The following is a 22,594-nucleotide window of genomic DNA, read 5'->3' on the forward strand; positions in this document are numbered from 1 at the left end:
GTTGAAAGATGGAACTAAACATGTGCTTCCATCTCGGTGTAAAAAGGTCAGAGAAATTACAAAAAGAGCAAACAGCAGGTGGCGCTATACAGATGGATTTCAGTGAATAACTCACTGGTGATACTAAATTTTTAATTACATGCAATTGCAAAAGGATTCAGATCCAGGTGCTGGTTTATAAAATGTACACTGTTTTTCATGGGGCAACCCCTTTAAGGATACACCAATAACATAATTGGTGAACTTGATCTCACAAAAATTTCCGCTTGTCTAACCGCAGCACCTCCCATCGTATGTTCTCTATAGACGTCCCAGGATTCCACGCTCTCCGATTTCGGGCACAGCTGTCGGCTACCATACACGGGGGTAGAGGACAGAGACAGCTGCCCCCAGCCTGTCTGTATTCATTAAAGGCGTCTGTGACGTATGATGGGAGTTATACTCAAGTGGCGGAATAATCGCCCAGACACCGGAGACTTCTGCAGCTGCACAGAGACTCCAGTCATGAAGTGGATAGAAACCAGAAGCCCCAAGCATAGCACCGCTCAATGCATAAATTCAGATGGCAAAACTGAAGCCCATGATGCATGTGTGGCAGGGTGCCTCCCTAAGAGACTGGCAATGGTGCCCAGCATGATGGGTGCTGACTGGTAATCTTAGAAAAAAACATACTGACCCCACTGACTTGCCAGCACCCCATGGTTACGTCGTCTCAACCATTCACTATTCTACAGACATGACTTGTATATACAGTGGCTGGCATCCAACTGAAAAGGAAATATGGGAGGAGCATTGCTATTATCTGTCAGGTCCTCTTGGCCAAACAGCATGCCTGGTGATGCTAATTGGCTGAGAGTAGCTGACCGACATACAGGAAGATCTCTCCGTTCTCAAGTCCTTTCCAGCTGGATGCCTGGCACAGCACACAATTCTGGTTCTTCGAGCTGCATAGGAGGTGCACTCATTAAGATGCTCTCTTTTTTTTTTTTTAACAAAAATCATGTAACAGTACCTCCAGAGCTATTACCATGTGTGGCCCTAATGACCCTGCCCAGGAACTCTGTCAGTGGAGAATGACGCATTCACAACACAAACAGTCCCTCGTTTGTATCCAATTTATAATAAAACAGTCACAAATGACAAAATCAGCCGAGAGCTCACGGAACGGAGAAGATGAGAACATCTCAGCCGCACAGGATAGTTGTCCAAGCTCTTGCAGAGCATCAGAGTCCACGAGTGGAGGAGAGCACCTTGCACATACGGAGACCATTCGCTGTCATGTCGTGGAGTCCAGCGCGTGCCTGCTCATCCAGGAGGGTGGAACAGCACTGAACTGGGACCAGTGCAGAACGGGAGATGGTGGTCGGGGTCTGGAGGAGGCGGTTATACTATTTACTCTTCTTTTTATCTTTCTTCTTCTTTAATAAAAGCTTCTGCCTCTTCAGCAACATCTTCTGATTTTTTATATACTTCAGACGCTTCTTTTCCTTTGTTTTTTGGGCGGACTGGCCTGATTCTGGGGACTGCCCTGGTTCTGTTGAGGGTGTCTTCTGCCCTGGTTCTGTTGAGGGTGTCTTCTGCCCTGGTTCTGTTGAGGGTGTCTTCTGCCCTGGTTCTGTTGAGGGTGTCTTCTGCCCTGGTACTGTTGAGGGTGTCTTCTGCCCTGGTTCTGTTGAGGGTGTCTTCTGCCCCGATTTCGTCGGTGGGGTCTTCTGCCCCGGTTTCGTCGGCGGGGTCTTCTGCCCCGGTTTCGGTGGTGGAGTCTTCTGCCCTGGTTTCGGTGGTGGAGTCTTCTGCCCCGGTTTCGGTGGTGGAGTCTTCTGCCCCGGTTTCGTCGGCGGGGTCTTCTGCCCTGGTTTCGTCGGCGGGGTCTTCTGCCCTGGTTTCGTCGGCGGGGTCTTCTGCCCTGGTTTCGTCGGCGGGGTCTTCTGCCCTGGTTTCGTCGGCGGGGTCTTCTGCCCTGGTTTCGTCGGCGGGGTCTTCTGCCCTGGTTTCGTCGGCGGGGTCTTCTGCCCTGGTTTCGTTGGCAGTGTTTTCTGCCCTGGTTTCGTTGGCAGGGTCTTCTGCCCCTTCTTCTGCGCCTGGGGTGCAGGTTTAGGGTTTGCTTTCTTCTCTTCTACTTCTTTCTTCTCAGTCTGCTCAGCACCAGATTTTTCTCCTTGAACGGGAGAGAGAAAAAGGATTAAATGGAAAATTGCAGAACAATTCATCCAAAACAATAAAAATAGCCTAAGAAAGGCAAAGGTCTTCTATACTGTTGGGGTTCAGGGAGTCCTCCTCAGTCAAGGTGAAGCATTGGTTTCTGGGAAAGCTGGGGCACAACCATGACTAAGGACGCTAGTAAAGTGAGGACTCCTGTAGAAACCATTAGGGTAGGTCCACACATGGTGGCATATTTCCACTATGCGGAGGGGGCTTTCGACTCTTCACCACATGCATTGTGACGTCATGTTCTGCAGATCTGTGGCAAGGAATTAGCGCTGTGAATCTGCCGCATCTGAATTTACCCAGTCGGCAGTCATATTGGAGACAGCTGCAGAGGGTAAGAAATTACTATTTTATACTAAAAAGGTTCTGCACAATTCTGTTCTACCTTCAACTACTCATCAAGATCTGTGCTTGCTGTCAGTGAATGGGAACAGTGCTGCTCACAAAGCTGCTGGACTGGTTACAGCACATAAGAGCTCTACAGCTGTGTGGGCATGACAAGATCAGGGCGGCTCTTCAGCCTCTGATTGTACAGAATATTTCTGTTCACTGACAGCAAACTGATCAGGAAATTTGCTGAGAATTGAGACAAAACATTCGTTAGAAAGTTTCCTCATCTTCTGTTAACTCCTGGTTTGGGAGGAAACGAAAACAGCTCCAGTAACCAACACCACGCAGCCCATGTGGCCGTGCCCGACACTGCAACCCACTACCTTCGGTCTACTAATTGGCGAGGGCACCGGGGGGGTCAGACCTATCCAGTGTGAAGTCCTGGAAAACCCACTTTATAAGTACAAAAGGCTTGCTGGGAGTTGCAGTGCCAGGAATAACCGCTCACGTGTATGACATCTTCCATCAGGGATAAGACGCAGACATGGAACGTCACTCACCTTCTTTAGTAGATGGGATGGTGTTTGAAAATTTGCGAAATTTGGCGATGAAGAAGCCGTCCATGTTGTGAGTGTGAGGGTAAAACCGGCATGCCAGGCGCAGAGACTGGTGGAATCGCCTCTCCTTGAATCTAAAGGAGACGGAAGAAACATTACTATAAAATCCTGGGGTACCCGCTAAATTTCTTCATTGAGAATCGTGTTACGGATGTGGCAATTACAATTATATACACATTTTTATTTTTTACTTTTCTCTGTAAACTTTTTTTTTTTTTTAAATCCAACTAGGGGGCTTGAACCTGCGATCTTTGGATTACTTCTGTATAATACATTGCAATAGTTCTGCGTTACATAAGGCCCATTCTTAGGCAACCCATCAGTACCCTACAAACGCACTGCAGGGGCGCCGATGGGTCTTAACCGCTTACATGCTGTTATCACCATGGGCTGCAGCACCTAAAGGGTTAAACGACCATCTACGACCCCGATTAGTGCAGCAGCATGTTGGCTGCACACATCTGATACCTGCGGCTGACGGCACCGTTTCTGCAGCGCCATAACAGCCTTTACACGCATAGTATATTGGAAGGCAGGAGAGCACGGGACGGACGAGCAGGGTCCTCACCTCACAAATCCTTCTTTGCCAAAGTCCAGACCTGTTGGTACAAGTTTGACGTTTCTCTTCTTCAGGGCGTAATCCACCACGCACTCATTCTCCTCCACCTGTAGCCACAAACCACAAGTTACACACATAAAGGGGGTCAAGGGACGAACGGCCGACGTTCCCTAAAGTGTCTCACAGCGACAGTAAAGGGACTCGAAGACTGCAGCTTCACTATTGTTCCCATTCTTTAGGCCGGGGGAGGCGTGACTGTAGCGCCCCCCCCATGATCACTACTTTATGTAACAGATCTTCAGGGACCAGAACCTACAGGAACATTTGTCCCATTTCACTTCACTAGGACATCCCACCAGCAGTGGAGACAACCACCTTAAGAAAGACACTTCTGATGTTCCACTCCTTTAAAGGAAAAATAAAGAAGAATTCCGATTTCCCAGCCTCCTCCTATATGGATTGAGATTTAATAGACCACCCATTGACCACCCATCAACACGTGGGGGTCCCAGTGTAGGGAGAGATGGGAGGGGGACCTAGTGTAATAATACACTTACTGTGATGGAGCAAGTACAATAGACAAGGTATCCTCCACTATTAGACTGGGCATCCAGAGAGTCAATGGCGCTCAGGATCAGCTCCTTCTGTATGTGGGCGCACCTCTGGATGTCTTGTGCGTTCTGCAGATATAGAAGAGGCATGTCAGTCCATAGATGAACCCACCAGCCCCTGAATGATACAACCGGCTAGACACCCATCTCTTCCCTCTGCTACGTCACCCACCTTGTTCGTTTTCACAGCTGGGTCTTTGCTGATGATGCCAGTTCCGCTGCACGGAGCATCCAGGAGCACCCGGTCAAATCCTCCAACAACCTGGTAATAGGGGGAAGAGATGCTTAAAGGGGTTGTGCCAACATTTGTACTTATCGCCTATCCACAGAGAAGGGGACAGGTCTGACTGCTGGGACCCCCTCCAATCACGAGAACGAGGGATCCTGAGCCCCTCACCGCATATGAAGGCAGCAGCCACAGAGTGGACAGTCGTAGACAGCCGACCACTGTAGTCACTATCCCCGTCAGTCCCATACAGAATAAAAGGATCGGTAGGGCACACACTCAACCTGCTGTTCTATTAGGATGATAGGACGGGCCCCCAGGGCCTGTGGATAGGTGGTAACATCGAAACTTGGCAAAACCATTTTAAAGGGTTTTTCCAAAGTGTAAGACACTTAATTTTAGGGGGACATATAAAAAAAAAAAAAACAACTCAGCAATTTTAACATTATGTGGAATTTATTTACTGTGTTCACTGTTTGGTATAAGTAACATGATCACTTTATTCTGTCGGTCAGTACAATGATGATAATGCCAGATTTATATATATTTTGTCAGCATCCCAACTGCCCCCCCCCCTCATCCAGACTGAAGAGGGTTGTTTTAGCTGCTCTTATCTGGGGAGTTGTAGAAGCTAGATTTATGGCCTTTTCTGAAAGCCGGCATTCCAAGCTTTTAAATGAAACCAGAATCACAGCATTATCTCCACTACATCAGAAGATATATCACGGTTAGAAATTGGATTGGCAGTGAAAGCAGCTGAAAGTGAACGTAAAAGCTGATTTCACTGCTTTCAGCTGATTTCACACTAGCGGCACAGACCTCCGGCAGGCTGTTCCGTCAAGTGAACAGCCGGTCGGATCCATCCTGCCGCTAGTGACCGTGTGCCTCCGGACTGCCGCTCCGTCCCTATTGACTATAATGGGGGCGGAGTTTCGGCGAGGCACGGCAGCGCATGGCGAGAGGCTGCCGGAATAAAACTACGACATGTCCGACATTATTCCAGCAGCCTCTCGCTTGCCTCGCCAGAACTCCGCCCCCATTATAGTCAATAGGGACGGAGCAGCAGTCCGGAGGCACGCGGTCACTAGCGGCAGGATGGATCCGACCGGCTGTTCACCCGACGGAATAGCCTGCCGGAGGTCCGTGAAAGTAGCTTAACAGCTATATCTTCTGATGTGGTGGAGATAAAGCTGTGATTCTGGTCTTGTTTGAAAGCCAGGCCAATATCTCTAGCTGATAACAATCCCGAGATATGAGCAGTAGCCCCCTCACCCTGCTGCCTGCGCTCTGCACAAGCTGAACTGTTGAGTGCTTTTCTCAAAGCCGGAGCAGAGCAAAGGCAAAGCTGTTAGGTGGTTAAAATCCGCCTAGCCAATGCTCACTACATCCCTGACTAGTCACCCCCAATAATGTGAAGGGAGATAACCACAGTTTTTAGGGGTCAGAAGGAGTCCATGGACTGGAGACAACTGGTGAAAAAAAACTCATGTCTATGTGGAAAGATTGCAGGAAAGTAATTGCTTATGTGACCACTCACCTTAGGGATCTGCCGCCCATCATAATTGCAGATTATACAGTTTGTGACTCCCAGTCTGTGCAAGTTTCCCACTACGCTGCGGAGGCGCTCGGCGTTCATGTCATTGGCGACAACAACCCCCGTGTTCTTCATCAGTTGGGCTGTGGGCAAGGCAGACTTGTCAGTAAGTGCTACTGCACAAGAACAGATCAGTGACACAGCCTTCCGCCATACCCACCCATATAACTGGTCTTCCCGCCAGGAGCACAGCACATGTCCAGGACCCGCTCGTTTTCTTGAGGAGCTAAAGCAATGACTGGTAACAAACTGGATGCTCCCTGCAGCATGTAATGTCCAGCTAGATACTCAGGAGTGGCGCCTGGAAGCAGAAAATACTTTATTATATACCCACATCATACCGAGAACAGGACCGTGCTAAGCTCTATACCGCCACACTCCAAACTTACCAACTGGCACAGAGGAATCATAAATGACCAGCCCTGTCTTTGACCATTTGCCAAGTGGATCCAAATTGACCCCACGGTTTATAAGAGCCTAAAGAAAGGAGTAAGAATAAGTGTACAAAGGAGTAACAGTCTAACCGTAAAGGAGCGACCATGTAATGCATATTTGCAAGATGTGGCAGTATTATAGTACTTATATTCTTGTACATAGGAGGCAGTATTATAGTACTTATATTCTTGTACATAGGAGCAGTATTATAGTAGTTATATTCTTGTACATAGGAGCAGTATTATAGCAGTTATATTCTTGTACATAGGAGCAGTATTATAGCAGTTATATTCTTGTACATAGGAGCAGTATTATAGCAGTTATATTCTTGTACATAGGAGCAGTATTATAGCAGTTATATTCTTGTACATAGGAGCAGTATTATAGCAGTTATATTCTTGTACATAGGAGCAGTATTATAGTAGTTATATTCTTGTACATAGGAGCAGTATTATAGTAGTTATATTCTTGTACATATCAGGCAGTATTATAGTAGTTATATTCTTGTACATATCAGGCAGTATTATAGTGGTTATATTCTTGTACATAGGAGCAGTATTATAGTAGTTATATTCTTGTAAATAGGAGCAGTATTATAGTAGTTATATTATTGTACATAGGAGCAGTATTATAGTAGTTATATTCTTGTACATAGGAGCAGTATTATAGTAGTTATGTTCTTGTACATAGAAGCAGTATTATAGTAGTTATATCCTTGTACATAGGAGCAGTATTATAGTAGTTATATTCTTGTACATAGGAGCAGTATTATAGTAGTTATATTCTTGTACATAGGAGCAGTATTATAGTAGTTATATTCTTGTACATAGGAGCAGTATTATAGTAGTTATATTCTTGTACATAGGAGCAGTATTATAGTAGTTATATTCTTGTACATAGGAGCAGTATTATAGTAGTTATAGTCTTGTACATAGGAGGAGTATTATAGTAGTTATATTCTTGTACATAGAAGGCAGAATTATAGTAGTTATATTCTTGTACATAGGATCAGTATTATAGTAGTTATATTCTTGTACATAGGATCAGTATTATAGTAGTTATATTCTTGTACATAGGAGGCAGTATTATAGTAGTTATATTCTTGTACATAGGAGCAGTATTATAGTAGTTATATTCTTGTACATAGGAGCAGTATTATAGTAGTTATATTCTTGTACATAGGAGCAGTATTATAGTAGTTATATTCTTGTACATAGGAGCAGTATTATAGTAGTTATATTCTTGTACATATCAGGCAGTATTATAGTGGTTATATTCTTGTACATAGGAGCAGTATTATAGTAGTTATATTCTTGTAAATAGGAGCAGTATTATAGTAGTTATATTATTGTACATAGGAGCAGTATTATAGTAGTTATATTCTTGTACATAGGAGGCAGTATTATAGTAGTTATATTCTTGTACATAGGAGCAGTATTATAGTAGTTATATTCTTGTACATAGGGGGCAGTATTATAGTAGTTATGTTCTTGTACATAGGAGCAGTATTATAGTAGTTATATTCTTGTACATAGGAGGCAGTATTATAGTAGTTATATCCTTGTACATAGGAGGCAGTATTATAGTAGTTATATTCTTGTATATAGGAGCAGTATTATAGTAGTTATATCCTTGTACATAGGAGCAGTATTATAGTAGTTATATCCTTGTACATAGGAGGCAGTATTATAGTAGTTATATTCTTGTAAATAGGAGCAGTATTATAGTAGTTATATCCTTGTACATAGGAGGTAGTATTATAGTAGTTATATCCTTGTACATAGGAGGTAGTATTATAGTAGTTATATTCTTGTACATAGGAGCAGTATTATAGTGGTTATATTCCTGTACATAGGAGGCAGTATTATAGTAGTTATATTCTTGTACATAGGAGCAGTATTATAGTAGTTATATTCTTGTACATAGGAGCAGTATTATAGTAGTTAAATTCTTGTACATAGGAGCAGTATTATAGTAGTTATATTCTTGTACATAGGAGCAGTATTATAGTAGTTATATTCTTGTACATAGGAGCAGTATTATAGTAGTTATATTCTTGTACATAGGAGCAGTATTATAGTAGTTATATTCCTGTACATAGGAGCAGTATTATAGTAGTTATATTCTTGTACATAGGAGCAGTATTATAGTAGTTATATTCTTGTACATTGGAGCAGTATTATAGTAGTTATATTCTTGTACATAGGAGCAGTATTATAGTAGTTATATTCTTGTATATAGGAGGCAGTATTATAGTAGTTATATTCTTGTACATAGGAGCAGTATTATAGTAGTTATATTCTTGTATATAGGAGCAGTATTATAGTAGTTATATTCTTGTACATAGGAGCAGTATTATAGTAGTTATATTCTTGTACATAGGAGCAGTATTATAGTAGATATATTCTTGTACATAGGAGCAGTATTATAGTAGATATATTCTTGTACATAGGAGGCAGTATTATAGTAATACATATGAAGCAGTATTAGTGTAGTTCTCCTTCTGTGGATACAAGAATATGTGTAACCGACAGTAGATGAAATAGTTGTATGAATGGACCTAACAGGATTACATACCTGTGCCAGGTCACGTCTTCTGGTCTTTAAAGTGTTGGTTCTGATGGTTACTGGACGCTGAACCTCACAGGATTCAAGAAAGTCAACCAACTTCAGAGGAACAGAGAGAAGTAATGGTCAGTTTAGTAGAAAGAGGGAAGAACATCGCCTTGTACATTGAAATACATTTTTCATATATATATATATATATATATATATATATATATATATATATATATATAAAAATCTTAATGCTACTCCTTACCTCTGACACTGGAAACAGGTCACTGAGCATTTCAATCATGTAGTCACCATAACTGTAGTATGTGGCGAGATCTCGGCGGAGCACAGTAAGGTATTCCTGCCTTGAATGCGGTCCTGCACGTTTGGCAAAATCTTGTAAAACAGCTACGATATCCTTAATCCGTTCCTGCACGCTGGTAAGGTCCAGGGGTCCGGAGACTGCACAGTGATGTAAGGAGGTGGACATGCAATAGCGATGTACAGGTTCACAAGTATGAGGGGGGGAATCAGCACTGGATCTGGTAATCACATGCTCCTAAATAAAACCCCTTATGGATGGAAGTAATAAGCCTCTGCTTTTTTCTATTACTGAAGATCCCCTCTGAAAAGCTACACCCAGACAAGAAGGTTTTTCAGTACAAACAAGGATACGTTGGTTGTCCATTTCCTCTGTGGTTGGCAGGGTAAAATGCTCATCAGCCTCCACATTGAGCTGAATGTCTTGTTCGTCATCAGTCTTCTCCCTGTATTGAATGAGACTTTGTTTGTAGATTAAGGAGGTTGAAAGAGTAAGTGACAATCAGACAGAGAGGGCAGGAACACTTCATACAGGCAACATAAAGCAATTCATGTCAGCGGGAAGTAGGGTGCAGAGAAGGAAGGGCAAGGAGCATCACTATGGCGCAGAAGACAGACCAGAAAGGGCAAGGAGCATCAGACTATGGAGCAGGAGGCAGAGAAGGAAGGGCAAGGAGCATCAGACTATGGAGCAGAAGACAGACCAGAAAGGGCAAGGAGCATCAGACTATGGAGCAGGAGGCAGAGAAGGAAGGGCAAGGAGCATCAGACTATGGAGCAGGAGGCAGAGAAGGAAGGGCAAGGAGCATCAGACTATGGAGCAGGAGGCAGAGAAGGAAGGGCAAGGAGCATCAGACTATGGAGCAGGAGGCAGAGAAGGAAGAGCAGGGAGCATCACACTATGGAGGAGGAGACAGAGAAAAGCTAGGAGCATCAGTAGGGAGCAGAAGACAGGATAGAAAGGGCAGGGTGCAGAGAAGGACAAGGAGCATCGCTATGGAGCAGAAGACAGACCAGAAACTACAGAACAAGGGACAGAGAAGGAAGGGAAAGGAGCATCACACTATGGAGGAGGGGACAGAGAAGAAAGGGCAAGGAGCATCACACTATGGAGGAGGAGACAGAGAAGAAAGGGCAAAGAGCATCACACTATGGAGGAGGAGACAGAGAAGAAAGGGCAAAGAGCATCACACTATGGAGCAGGAGGCAGAGAAGGAAGGGCAAGGAGCATCACTATGGAGCAGAAGACAGACCAGAAAGGGCAAGGAGCATCAGACTATGGAGCAGGAGGCAGAGAAGGAAGGGCAAGGAGCATCAGACTATGGAGCAGGAGGCAAAGAAGGAAGAGCAGGGAGCATCACACTATGGAGGAGGAGACAGAGAAAAGCTAGGAGCATCAGTAGGGAGCAGAAGACAGGATAGAAAGGGCAGGGTGCAGAGAAGGACAAGGAGCATCGCTATGGAGCAGAAGACAGACCAGAAACTACAGAACAAGGGACAGAGAAGGAAGGGAAAGGAGCATCACACTATGGAGGAGGGGACAGAGAAGAAAGGGAAAGGAGCATCACACTGTGGAGGAGGAGACAGAGAAGAAAGGGAAAGGAGCATCACACTGTGGAGGAGGAGACATTTGACTCCAATTTCCAATTTTTACCTTTTACTCTTTTTCTTCTGTTTCTCAGCGGCTTTCTCAATTGGAAGAAGCTAAAACAAGAAGCCAAATCACAGAGTGAAAATGTGGGAAACAAATTTATTAGAAAGGGTGGAGGACAAGAATGCTGGGGGACCTACATCATCGTCACCACCATCATCATCATCATCCTCTGAGGATGCTCCATAGTCATCTTCCAGATCATCACTGTCGGAAAGCTCCAGCTCTTTAGCAGGTTTATCATCTCCACTCTCCTCCTCTTCTTCCTCATTATCCTCCACCTCTTCATCATCATCATCATCATCATCATCATCATCCTCTTCTTCTAGATTTCCAGCTTCCTCATCTCCACTGTCTACCTCTTGGTCACTGAGTTCTTCCTTCATCTCCTTATCATCATCATCATCATCATCATCATCATCATCATCCTCATCCTCTTCCTCCTCCTCCGTCCTCGGTCTCTTAGCAGGTTTCAGCCACTCGGCATTATCATCGCTGAACCCAGGCCGTTTTACCTTCTCTTTCAGGACAGCGTGTACGTTACCTAAGGAACATGAATATGAAAATGGCGATAACCTGTAAAAGGCGAGTGCGCACGTGATGCTGGAGGAGCCTTCTTCTTACCGTTCTGCTTCGCCTCTGGTCTACTTGGCTTCAGTTTCTGTTCTTTCACTTGTCGCCTCTTTGCTGCTCTGTTAAGACGAGATAAGAATAAATAAGGAGAACAACAAATCAAATTTAATAACCATGAAGAAAGCCCACAGGGGGGCGCCTCACCTCTTTCTGCCGTGGCTGGACAGGCGCTTTACTTCGGAGTCTGTTCAAAAGGGAAACAATGGATGAAATCACCTTAAATCCATTTTATGAAGTTCTGACAGCTGTGTAACATTAATCTTCTGATAATGATGATGTGCAGAACTAAAAAGAGCCGTCTGTGTCTGAACCCCGAGCATGCTCAGTTGTGATCTTGAGGCTTTGGATTGTCCTGGTTGCCAGTAGTGTTCTAAGCCACACACCCCCTCAAGTACTAATTTGCATAAACACTGCTCTGCTATGGGAATGTGAGCGCACGCGCCCCTTCATTATATGCCTACAACATGTAACAGAGGAAACTTTCTCTTCCCATTATAGCAGCACAATCATTGAATTCAATAATACAGAATTAACGCATATGGTCCATTCACTGACTGAAAGCAGAGATATTCTAGGTCTCCTTGAGTAAACGGCTGTAGAGCCTCCACCGGTCTTTTTGTGTATGGAGCAATGCTCCAGCTGAAGCGCACCATCGTTTTTTGTGTCCCATTCATACACAACCCCTGGATGAACTTGGAGGCATAGGGAGGTACAAAAGAGGCCTCATGCACCGCTGCGCAAGTCCAAAAGGATCCATAATACAGCCGAGCGCCTGAGCTGGAAAGTTTTAGGCACACTGGGTACAAGGGACTTTGCAAACAGTCTTCATCGTAAGTGTACCGTTTGGTGTTCACAGTCCCTATTCAGCCCCGTGTGTCTCCATGGTTACAGACTACAAACAGCAGCGGTCACCTGTTACTCGCTACCCTCTGGCACTCAGTAGGTTGACCACGTGTCGCACTCACCATCGCTAAGGATTTTGCTCAGCTCGTTCTCGGCTCCAGGCTGCTTTCTTGATTTCCGGCCGGGTCCTCGCGGCGCTTTCCTTAGGGGGTCTAACTTCCTACCCATGATGCACGTTCAGGGATATGACAGGTGTTCTAAGCGACTGTAAGAAGAGCAGAGAGTGAACGCGAGAATAGACAGCAATGTACAGCAGAGAATGTCCTCCATCACACTGGTGCCTGTGCCCAGGAGCTTACAATCTAGTTGGGTGTGTTTAATAGACAGGGACATGAGTAGTATGGGGGCAGGTTAGCTGCTGAGCCCCCTCCGCCTTTGGTGCCAGAGTATATGCAGAACTGTTCGGGGAAGCTGCGCTCTAGTACTGGCTATATACCAGTGGCAGCTGTCTGTATACCGCTAAGCCGCGCCAGAATCTAGTGGGGATCAGCAGCGCCCCCCGATGTAAGCCGGGTGACCACACTACTTCTGCGCCCTGGCTTCCTTCAGCAATTCATGTGTTTCACATGTGTTTACACTGACCCCATGGAGCTCGGCGCCCCTGTGTCAGAACAAGCAGAAGCTCCAGTCCTGATGGTTTGCTACAATGTATCAGTTCATTATACAAAGATCCTCAGCACGTCTGCAGCAGCTCGCTCCACCGTCCAAAGCTTTTTTCATTAGTTTACCAGATTTGTATTGCTAAAGGAGGACTGCAGTACCATCCTACTAGCAATTCCACCAGCAGAATAGTGAGTGCAGCTCTGGAGTATAACACAGGATCAGAACAGGATAAGTAATGTATGTATACAGTGACTGCACCAGCAGAATAGTGAGTGCAGCTCTGGAGTATAATACAGGATGTAACTCAGGATCAGTACAGGATAAGTAATGTGTGTACACAGTGACTGTACCAGCAGAATAGTGAGTGCAGCTCTGGAGTATAATACAGGATGTGACTCAGGATCAGTACAGGATAAGTAATGTATGTACACAGTGACTGCACCAGCAGAATAGTGAACGCAGCTCTGGAGTATAATACAGGATGTAACTCAGGATCAGTACAGGATAAGTAATGTATGTACACAGTGACTGCACCAGCAGAATAGGGAGTGCAGCTCTGGAGTATAATACAGGATGTAACTCAGGATCAGTACAGGATAAGTAATGTATGTACACAGAGACTGCACCAGCAGAATAGTGAGTGCAGCTCTGGGGTATAATACAGGATGCAACTCAGGATCAGTACAGGATAAGTAAGGAGCTTCACATTACCCCCTTGCCTCATAGCTCAGGGTTGAGAGTTTTGCTTTAAAGGGATTGTACAGATTTAGAAAAGCACAACTACTTTCTTTCAAAGAGCCCCCCCACCTATCCACGGGTTGTGTGAGGTATTGCAGCAACAATCTCTTCCATTGAGTAACCGAAGGATGCGTTTCACTCTCTTTTAAAGAAAGCAGACATTTTTTTTAAATCTTGCGGAACCCCTTTAAGTTTCAGGAAATAAAGAAAATTGCAGCTGTAAACGTTTTGACACATTTAATATAAAACACAGACCTCAGTCTATTACAGGAAAGAGACGCCCACTCGGCTACATATAACACAGAGGAGCCCCAGGAATCCTCCCCGTACCTGAGACCCGCAGACCTGCTCGTCGCTCCGTCTCCCTCACGTGTTTGAAGAGAGGCGCTTCCTGGTGACGTCAGACCACGTTCCTTCGATAGAGTGACGCGTGGGATCACATGACTAAGGAAGAGCGAAACGTGATTATGTGTTTCGGAATGTCCCTTCTCAGGAGCCATAGACTGGACGCTACTAGTCAGTTTGGTCTCCAGAAAAATGGCGGCACATGATAGGAACAGTTTGAGCTCTAGGGGAGAGCTCTTCGTGGGACTTCTCTGGGTGACGTGTCGTCGATTAACCTCCTGTGTGCCACATGAATTCATTTGCAGTCTGAGTTGTCCGATCGCCATTTCGCTTGTTTCCAGGCTAGTGCTGCTGGGACTTGTGGTTCATACAAATCGTCCAGTAAATGAGATTGTCTTTTCTGTATTGTGACCGCACAGAATGCACGATCTGTATCCTCTTGGGGGGAGGGGGGCGATGTGCGATTTTTCTGGATTCCTGTGGAGGGTGATTGCAGAACTTGCGCCATTTAAGGGGCTGCGCTGAGATTTCTGTCGCACAGTGTCCGCAGGGAGTCACATCGCGGATTTCTGAAGTACTGATCCATTATATGACTCCCATATGGGTCCATACTGTGCCTACGCGTTTTTCTAAATTTATCGTATAACGCTAATTGTGGCAAGTTCTGTCAGATGCTGTATGATGGCGGTATTCTCCTAGCATTGCACCTGTGGCGGCACACCCAGCGCCTCCTGGTCTATAATACACAAACCTCCCAACGAGGGTCAACAGCATCAGCATTCGTACCACGCGGCACCCCCCTTCCAGTCCCCCATGTGCCGCCACCCAGTCGTCCCCCTACAGACACTGCTGCCCCTGTAGTGTTAGGGTACATTCACACCATCTATAGGGCAATTCACCGATAGCGGCCGGCGAAAAACACAGAACTTGTCCTATTTTTGGCCGTGAAATCTCTGGGCTGCTGCTAGCGGTTCAGACAGGCGCGCACTCGTCTAACGGCTGTAAAAGCGCCTTTGAATCGTTAAAATAAAAATTACCTCACGCACCTGGAAACACAGGGACAGTCGCTCTTCTCTCGCCGCAGAAGGGGCATGAGCACAGGGCGACCTCATCCCGCGGGTCCTTCTGCATCGAGAGAGGAGCGACTGTCCTGCTGGGCCCATTATTTATACCGGAGAGACACTATGGGGGCTGGCCATGTCATGTCCTGGAGGCACTATGGGGGGCATTATGTATACTGTGAGGGCGCTGCGGGGGTTGGGAGATTTTTAAAAAAGCCAATGAAATTCTTGTTTTTAAGGGCCAGAGTCAGTGTGTCAGTTTTTAACCACTTCAGCCCCCCTAGCTTAAACACCCTTAATGACCAAGCCACTTTTTACACTTCTGACCTACACTACTTTCACCGTTTATTGCTCGGTCATACAACTTACCACCCAAATGAATTTTACCTCCTTTTCTTCTCACTAATAGAGCTTTCATTTGGTGGTATTTCATTGCTGCTGACATTTTTACTTTTTTTGTTATTAATCGAAATTTAACGATTTTTTTGCAAAAAAATGAAATTTTTCACTTTCAGTTGTAAAATTTTGCAAAAAAAAAACGACATCCATATAAAAAATTTTCTCTAAATTTATTGTTCTACATGTCTTTGATAAAAAAAAATGTTTGGGTAAAAGTTATAGCGTTTACCAACTATGGTACAAAAATGTGAATTTCCGCTTTTTGAAGCAGCTCTGACTTTCTGAGCACCTGTCATGTTTCCTGAGGTTCTACAATGCCCAGACAGTAGAAACGCCCCACAAATGACCCCATTTCGGAAAGTAGACACCCTAAGGTATTCGCTGATGAGCATAGTGAGTTCATAGAACTTTTTATTTTTTGTCACAAATTAGCGGAAAATGATGATTTTTATTTTTTTGCTCTTACAAAGTCTCATATTCCACTAACTTGTGACAAAAAAAATAGAAACTTCCATGAACTCACTATGCCCATCACGAAATACCTTGGGGGGTCTTCTTTCCAAAATGGGGTCACTTGTGGGGTAGTTATACTGCCCTGGCATTTTAGGGGCCCAAATGCGTGCAAAGTAGTTTGAAATCAAAATCTGTAAAAAATGGCCGGTGAAATCCTAAAGGTGCTCTTTGGAATGTGGGTCCCTTTGCCCACCTAGGCTGCAAAAAAGTGTCACACATCTGGTATCTCCGTACTCAAGAGAAGTTGGGCAATGTGTTTTGGGGTGTCATTTTACATATACTCATGCTGGGTGAGAGAAATATCTTGGCAAAAGACAACTTTTCCCATTTTTTTTTATACAAAGTTGGCATTTGACCAAGATATTTATCTCACCCAGCATGGGTATATGTAAAATGACACCCCAAAACACATTGCCCAACTTCTCCTGAGTACGGCGATACCAGATGTGTGACACTTTTTTGCAGCCTAGATGCGCAAAGGGGCCCAAATTCCTTTAATGAGGGCATTTTTAGACATTTGGATCCCAGACTTCTTCTCACGCTTTAGGGCCCCTAAAATGCCAGGGCAGTATAAATACCCCACATGTGACCCCATTTTGGAAAGAAGACACCCCAAGGTATTCAATGAGGGGCATGGCGAGTTCATAGAAAAATATTTTTTTTGCCACAAGTTAGCGGAAATTGATTTTTTTAGTTTTTTCTCACAAAATCTCCATTTCCGCTAACTTGGGACAAAAGTTTCAATCTTTCATGGACTCAATATGCCCCTCAACAAATACCTTGGGGTGTCTACTTTCCGAAATAGGGTCACATGTGGGGTATTTATACTGCCCTGGCATTCTAGGGGCCCTAAAGCGTGAGAAGAAGTCTGGAATATAAATGTCTAAAAATTTTTACGCATTTGGATTCCGTGAGGGGTAGGGTGACTTCATGTGAGATTTTATTTTTTGTCACAAGTTAGTGGAATATGAGACTTTGTAAGAAAAAAAAAAAGAAAAAAAAGTTCCGCTAACTTGGGCCAAAAAAAAAAATGTCTGAATGGAGCCTTACAGGGGGGTGATCAATGACGGGGGTGATCACCCCCCTGTAAGGCTCCATTCAGATGTCCGTACTTGTTTTGCGGATCCGATCCATGTATCCGTGGATCCGTAAAAAACATACGGACGTCCGAATGGAGCCTTACAGGGGGGTGATCAATGACAGGGGGGTGATCAGGGAGTCTATATGGGGTGATCAGGGGTTAATAAGTGACGGGGGGGGGGGTGTAGTGTAGTGGTGCTTGGTGCATCATATTACTGAGCTGCCTGTGTCCTCTGGTGGTCGATCCAAACAAAGGGGACCACCAGAGGACCAGGTAGCAGGTATATTAGACGCTGTTATCAAAACAGCGTCTAATATACCTGTTAGGGGTTAAAAAAAAAAATCGCATCTCCAGCCTGCCAGCGAACGATCGCCGCTGGCAGGCCGGAAATCCACTCGCTTACCTTCCGATCCTGTGTGCGCACGTTCACAGGAAATCTTGCGTCTCGCGAGATGACGCATATATGCGCGACTGTGCGCAGGGCTGCCGCCCCTGGAACGTGATCCTGCGTTAGGAGGTCTGGAGGCGGTTTATGGCCGTCTGAATGTAGCCTAGACAGGTCACCAATATCTGGCGGGGGTCCATCTCCCGACACCCCCACCAACCAGCTGTTTGAACAGATGGCGCTGCATCCTCTTCCTAGGCCAGTGACGTCACGTTTATCGGTCACATGACCTGGCCGCAGCCCTATTCTAGTGAACGGCCCTGAGCTGTCATACCATGCACAGCCACCATACGGCGCTGTGCTTGGTGAGCTGCGAGGAGGTTCACCGTAGCGCCAGGGCCTCTGCAAATAGATAAGCGGTGGGAGTCGGACCCCCACAGATCCGATATTGGTGGCCTATTCTGAGTACAGTACGCTTGGAAAACACCTTTAATAAAATATATATATAAAAATATAATAAGATAGTACTCACCTAACCCCTTTCCCCCGTGAACAGAGCACATTATGCTGATCCCAACAGCAGGTGCAATACTGTGATCTGAGGGGGGCAGGGGGTGCACAGGCCAGAGGGTGACCTCCTGCTCCTCCCCTCCATGGCATCACATTGCACCTGCGGGGTGCACAGGCTAGGGAATAGTGAAGCAGGGAACCGTTAGCGTGGATACAAGTGGATTTGCGTCGGCAGGATGCTAGTGGCGCCATAGGGACGGTGCATGTGGCTTTGGCAAAACTCACCCCTCATTCAATATACATTTGGTGGGTTTGTGTGAAACATTCCCGCCGAACCATGTACCTATAATCCTACACCGTGCTGCTGTCGACTAACGTTACAAATGGTTTTATTTTATTTTTGAATACCATTGTGCAGAAAAGAAGAATTTGCTCCAAAATAAACAACTCACAACTGGAGTGGAGGGCCCAGGGGTCTCAATCTTTAAGGTCTCCCAGGCTTCAGCAATAAGGCATTCCACCATGGCAGCCACTTGGAGCACCATTCAGATAAGGGGGGCGTTGGGGCAAGTCCTTTTGCTGTTGACAGAAGTTGTCAGAACAAAACTGTAGGTGGGAGAGGAGGCAGATGATGGAGAGCGAGACCCGACACCCATGAGGGTAGCACCTTCAACTGAGGTTCAGCCGCAACATCCAGGGAAGAGATGACGCAGCTGACTGGTCCAGGATACCTAGAAGTGTGGGGGGGCAAGTTTCGTGCCAAGTCCAGTTTAAGGTGGTCAAACAGTATAGATCAGACTTGGAGGGGGCACAGAGGACGCTTTCAGAACTGGGGGGTTGTGAAGGGATGGTTCACCAATAGGTGCAGAGTATAAATTAGCTCTAGATGACAGTCTAGCAGAAGAGGAAACCTGGCGAATACTCTGCTATGGAAGGAGGGAAACATGGCCGTCTAATGCCTGCAGTATCGACCCAGTAGTAACGTGAGACACTTTGTAGGCAGAGGGTAACCTTTAAATTAAAGCAATACAACAGCTTCTGAAAGGGGGTAACATGGCTGCCTGGTGCTCACAATAGCCACGTACGTTATACCAGTCAACATGCGCCGTCCGGCAGGGAATCTGTAGAACACAATTACTCACCCTACAGGAGGGGGTAACATGGCGTCTGACACCCGCAATCACTGCAGAGCTGTACACAAGCGGGCTCCACGCCTGGCCCCATCAGTGCTGCCCTCTAGTGATGGTGGGCCTCCCTCTGTGCTATACTGAAGGAGAGAGGCTACTTTCACACTAGCGTTCAGAACGGATCCGTCTGCATTATATTGTAGAAAAAATTCTAAGTGTGAAAGTAGCTTCAGACGGATCCGTCCAGACTTTACATTGAAAGTCAATGGGGGACGGATCCGTTTGATGATTGAGCCATACTGTGTCATCTTCAAACGGATCCGTCCCCATTGACTTACATTGTAAGTCTGGACGGATCCGCTCGCCTCCGCACGGCCAGGCGGACACCCGAACGCTGCAAGCAGCGTTCAGGTGTCCGCTCGCTGAGCGGAGCAGAGGCTGAACACTGGCAGACGGATGCATTCTCAGCGGATCCGCGTCCACTCAGAATGCATTAGGACTGGACGGATCCGTTCGGGGCCGCTTGTGAGACCCTTCAAACGGAGCTCACAAGCGGAGCCCTGAACGCAAGTGTGAAAGTAGCCTAAAGGGTACGACCGCCCGCCGCGGTCACGAACCGCAGCATCTCCTTTCCCACTAGAAGACAATAGGGGGAAATAGGTTTCTGAGACAGACCTTTCACTATTCGGGCTGTGATTGCACTTGTAAGACCGCACGTAATAAACCATGCTCAAATACTTACGGCTGCTGACCGCACCGACCCTACAGCTGATCAGTAGCGTGGAGCGAACTTGTGTTTCAAGTTCTGCGACCAAAGTTCAGGTTATGGATTCCACTACCACGGATCATAACGGGATTCTTCGATAACCTGAACCCAAACTTTGGACGCCGAACTTAAACCACCAGTTCTCTCAACACTAGTGACCAGATACGTTTGACATTTCCCCCAGACGCGTCACTATTTGAAGTTATCCAGAATAATAAAGAACCACGAAAATTCACAACAGTTCAAACCGCAGCCCATGTGTGATCGCAGGCACCGGAACGGCGGGATTATACACGTGGTGGGCCGCATGCGTTCCCTAACTGCAGCATGACCGCCCCCTAAGACTATTGATCAGAGAGAGAGAGAGAGGAGTGGAAGCAGCTCCACCCGATTCATTAGAAACATGAAGCCTGCACTTCGGTTATGCCGGCCATACACACGAGGTAGAGGCCGGACGTTATGGGCGACTCTCGTGTGAACAATCATTTGCGATGGACCTCAGGATATTCTCGCCTGCCGAAGCTATGAGCGACCATGCTGCAGGATCGCCTGAATTCGCCGATCATTTGGGATTGTTCGGCCAGCTGTGGAGTGGTGGCCTAGTAGACTACGGAGAGGGCGCAGTAAATCTCTGCTCCATGGGCATAGGGTGAAGAAAAATAATAAAGCTCAGTCCACTGCTCTCGAGCGGTGCAATCTAGTATACCGCAACGAGCTGGGGCATGAGTGCCATGGTCAGCCTGCGGGCATGTGATCACAGAGAGCCCGGGCAGCCCGAGGAGACATGACATGGCCCAATGGAGGAAAAAAAGGACACAAAAACGCTGCAGCTGGAAGGAGAGAAGATAAACAAGCTGGTGGATTGTCTGGGGTGAGGAGCAGGTTGAAAGCTGGGTGCCCCGTGGTCTGGTGGGTGACCAGTTACCCCATACCTTTTTGATGTCCTGTTTGAATCCCAAATTCCCACCACAATCCTGTGTCAGAAAAAAGCGTCCACCTCTCCAGGCGAAGCTCCTGTGATGAATCTCGGCGGGTCTATAGGGCGCCACCTACAGGATTAGTGAATCTGCCCCGCAGTGTACAGGGCTCGGCTATGTACGGTCCATAGCACGCCACCTACTGGACATCTAATGTCATACACAAGCATCTAATAGAAAACTGAGGCGTATATCAGACTCCATACATACAGAGAGATTTCTCCGCTAGAAGTTTTACTTCGAGGGAACAAGGTGTCCGCACACAAGCCTGTCCGCAGCTTCCAGCCCATTCAGACGAGCCGAACACTTCCACACCGAGTTATATTCAGGGTGAAATGCCGCAGCTACAAACCCCATTTACTTTCTAAGCAGTGACTGAATAAGTTCCTATTCAGCCCCGATTAACCGGCAGGTGGACTTCCTACTTTACTCAAGGACATGGACACCTTGCGTCAGGTCATGTTTTAGATGCATTGAGAATCTCCTATCGTTTTGTGCACACAGCTCCTATGCAGATTTGTGTGCCCAAGGTAGCCGACTGCAAACGAACCCTGGTCAGGGCCAATATGAAGAAAACCCTCAGTGCACGTTATTTAACATGGAGTTTCTGCCCGTTTTGGAACACTTCACATGAGGTCACCTAGAAAGGCACCATGTACCACACATTAACCTGCATTATGGTCCTGAAAGCTGCACCCAGAAAGCTGGGTGGTAAGTACTGCCATCACCTCGCTTTCCTACGGCAGTTTTATAGGACTGCTTTATTGCCATGGACTGTGCTTGGCATTTAACCATTCACCTCCATGGGGCTGAGATGCAACACCAGACTGAGCCCATAGATGCAAGCCAATACAGATGAGGCCTTTAAGGGGTTTTCCAGGAGTTCAGTAGTGATGGCCTGAGGAGAAGTCATCAATATCAGACACCCGACACCCCCTCCTCCAAGCATACTAAAGAGCGCCATACATGGTATAGTGGTGGTGCTTGGTATTGCAGCCCAGACACATACACTTGAATGGGACTGCGCTTTACGTAGGCCAGGTGACGTCACTGGGCTAGGAAGAGGCCGCCGTACTCACTGGATGAAAGGACATCAAGTTTTAAGCTCCGGGAAAACCCCTTTAATTTCCGCAGCCTCAGATTCAGTTTCCCCATACATAAAGGGGTTGTACAAGATTTAACCCACACATGGCACCTCAAGTTCCACAAGTACAACCCAACTGACCAGGTTTACAAGCGACATTTTGATTTTCAGAGGAGAGGCTTTTCCATCAAGATTGTCCCCCGGCTTCACAAGTTTAGTTCAGCCCAAAAAAACAAAATAAAAACACTCAGTGCAAAATGGCTGAACTTCCATTTCACAAAATGTATGGTTTGTGTGTTGACTGCCGGGGGGTCCCTGCCCCCCTCCCACCATACAGAACTCAGAAAGGAAGCGCTCTCAA

General features: G+C 46.2%; 1 protein-coding gene across 4 annotated transcripts; it reads right to left on the minus strand.

Annotated features, from left to right (window-relative positions):
• Window positions 1–1,100: 1,100 nt before the first annotated feature.
• Window positions 1,101–14,398, minus strand: NOP2 (NOP2 nucleolar protein). Of its 4 annotated transcripts, none has more exons than XM_040436166.1 (18): window positions 14,316–14,398; window positions 12,707–12,849; window positions 11,886–11,925; window positions 11,733–11,800; window positions 11,414–11,652; window positions 11,248–11,383; window positions 11,112–11,163; window positions 9,812–9,903; window positions 9,402–9,598; window positions 9,158–9,247; window positions 6,535–6,622; window positions 6,306–6,446; window positions 6,089–6,228; window positions 4,498–4,587; window positions 4,272–4,394; window positions 3,724–3,821; window positions 3,099–3,229; window positions 1,101–2,158 (listed from the first exon to the last, which is right to left on the minus strand). In XM_040436166.1, the coding sequence occupies exons 2-18, from the start codon at window positions 12,810–12,812 to the stop codon at window positions 1,389–1,391; spliced, it is 2,601 nt and encodes an 866-aa protein (XP_040292100.1). In that variant the 5' UTR covers window positions 12,813–12,849; window positions 14,316–14,398; the 3' UTR covers window positions 1,101–1,388. The 4 variants fall into 4 exon arrangements, with proteins under 4 accessions (XP_040292100.1, XP_040292101.1, XP_040292099.1 ...); XM_040436167.1 differs by having other exon boundaries at window positions 1,101–1,615; window positions 1,697–2,158; window positions 11,248–11,652; XM_040436165.1 differs by having other exon boundaries at window positions 11,112–11,161; window positions 11,249–11,652.
• Between the last annotated feature and the right edge of the window lie 8,196 nt (window positions 14,399–22,594).

This window comes from Bufo bufo, chromosome 6 (assembly GCF_905171765.1).
Source record: "Bufo bufo chromosome 6, aBufBuf1.1, whole genome shotgun sequence".
NCBI classification, from domain to species: domain Eukaryota; kingdom Metazoa; phylum Chordata; class Amphibia; order Anura; family Bufonidae; genus Bufo; species Bufo bufo.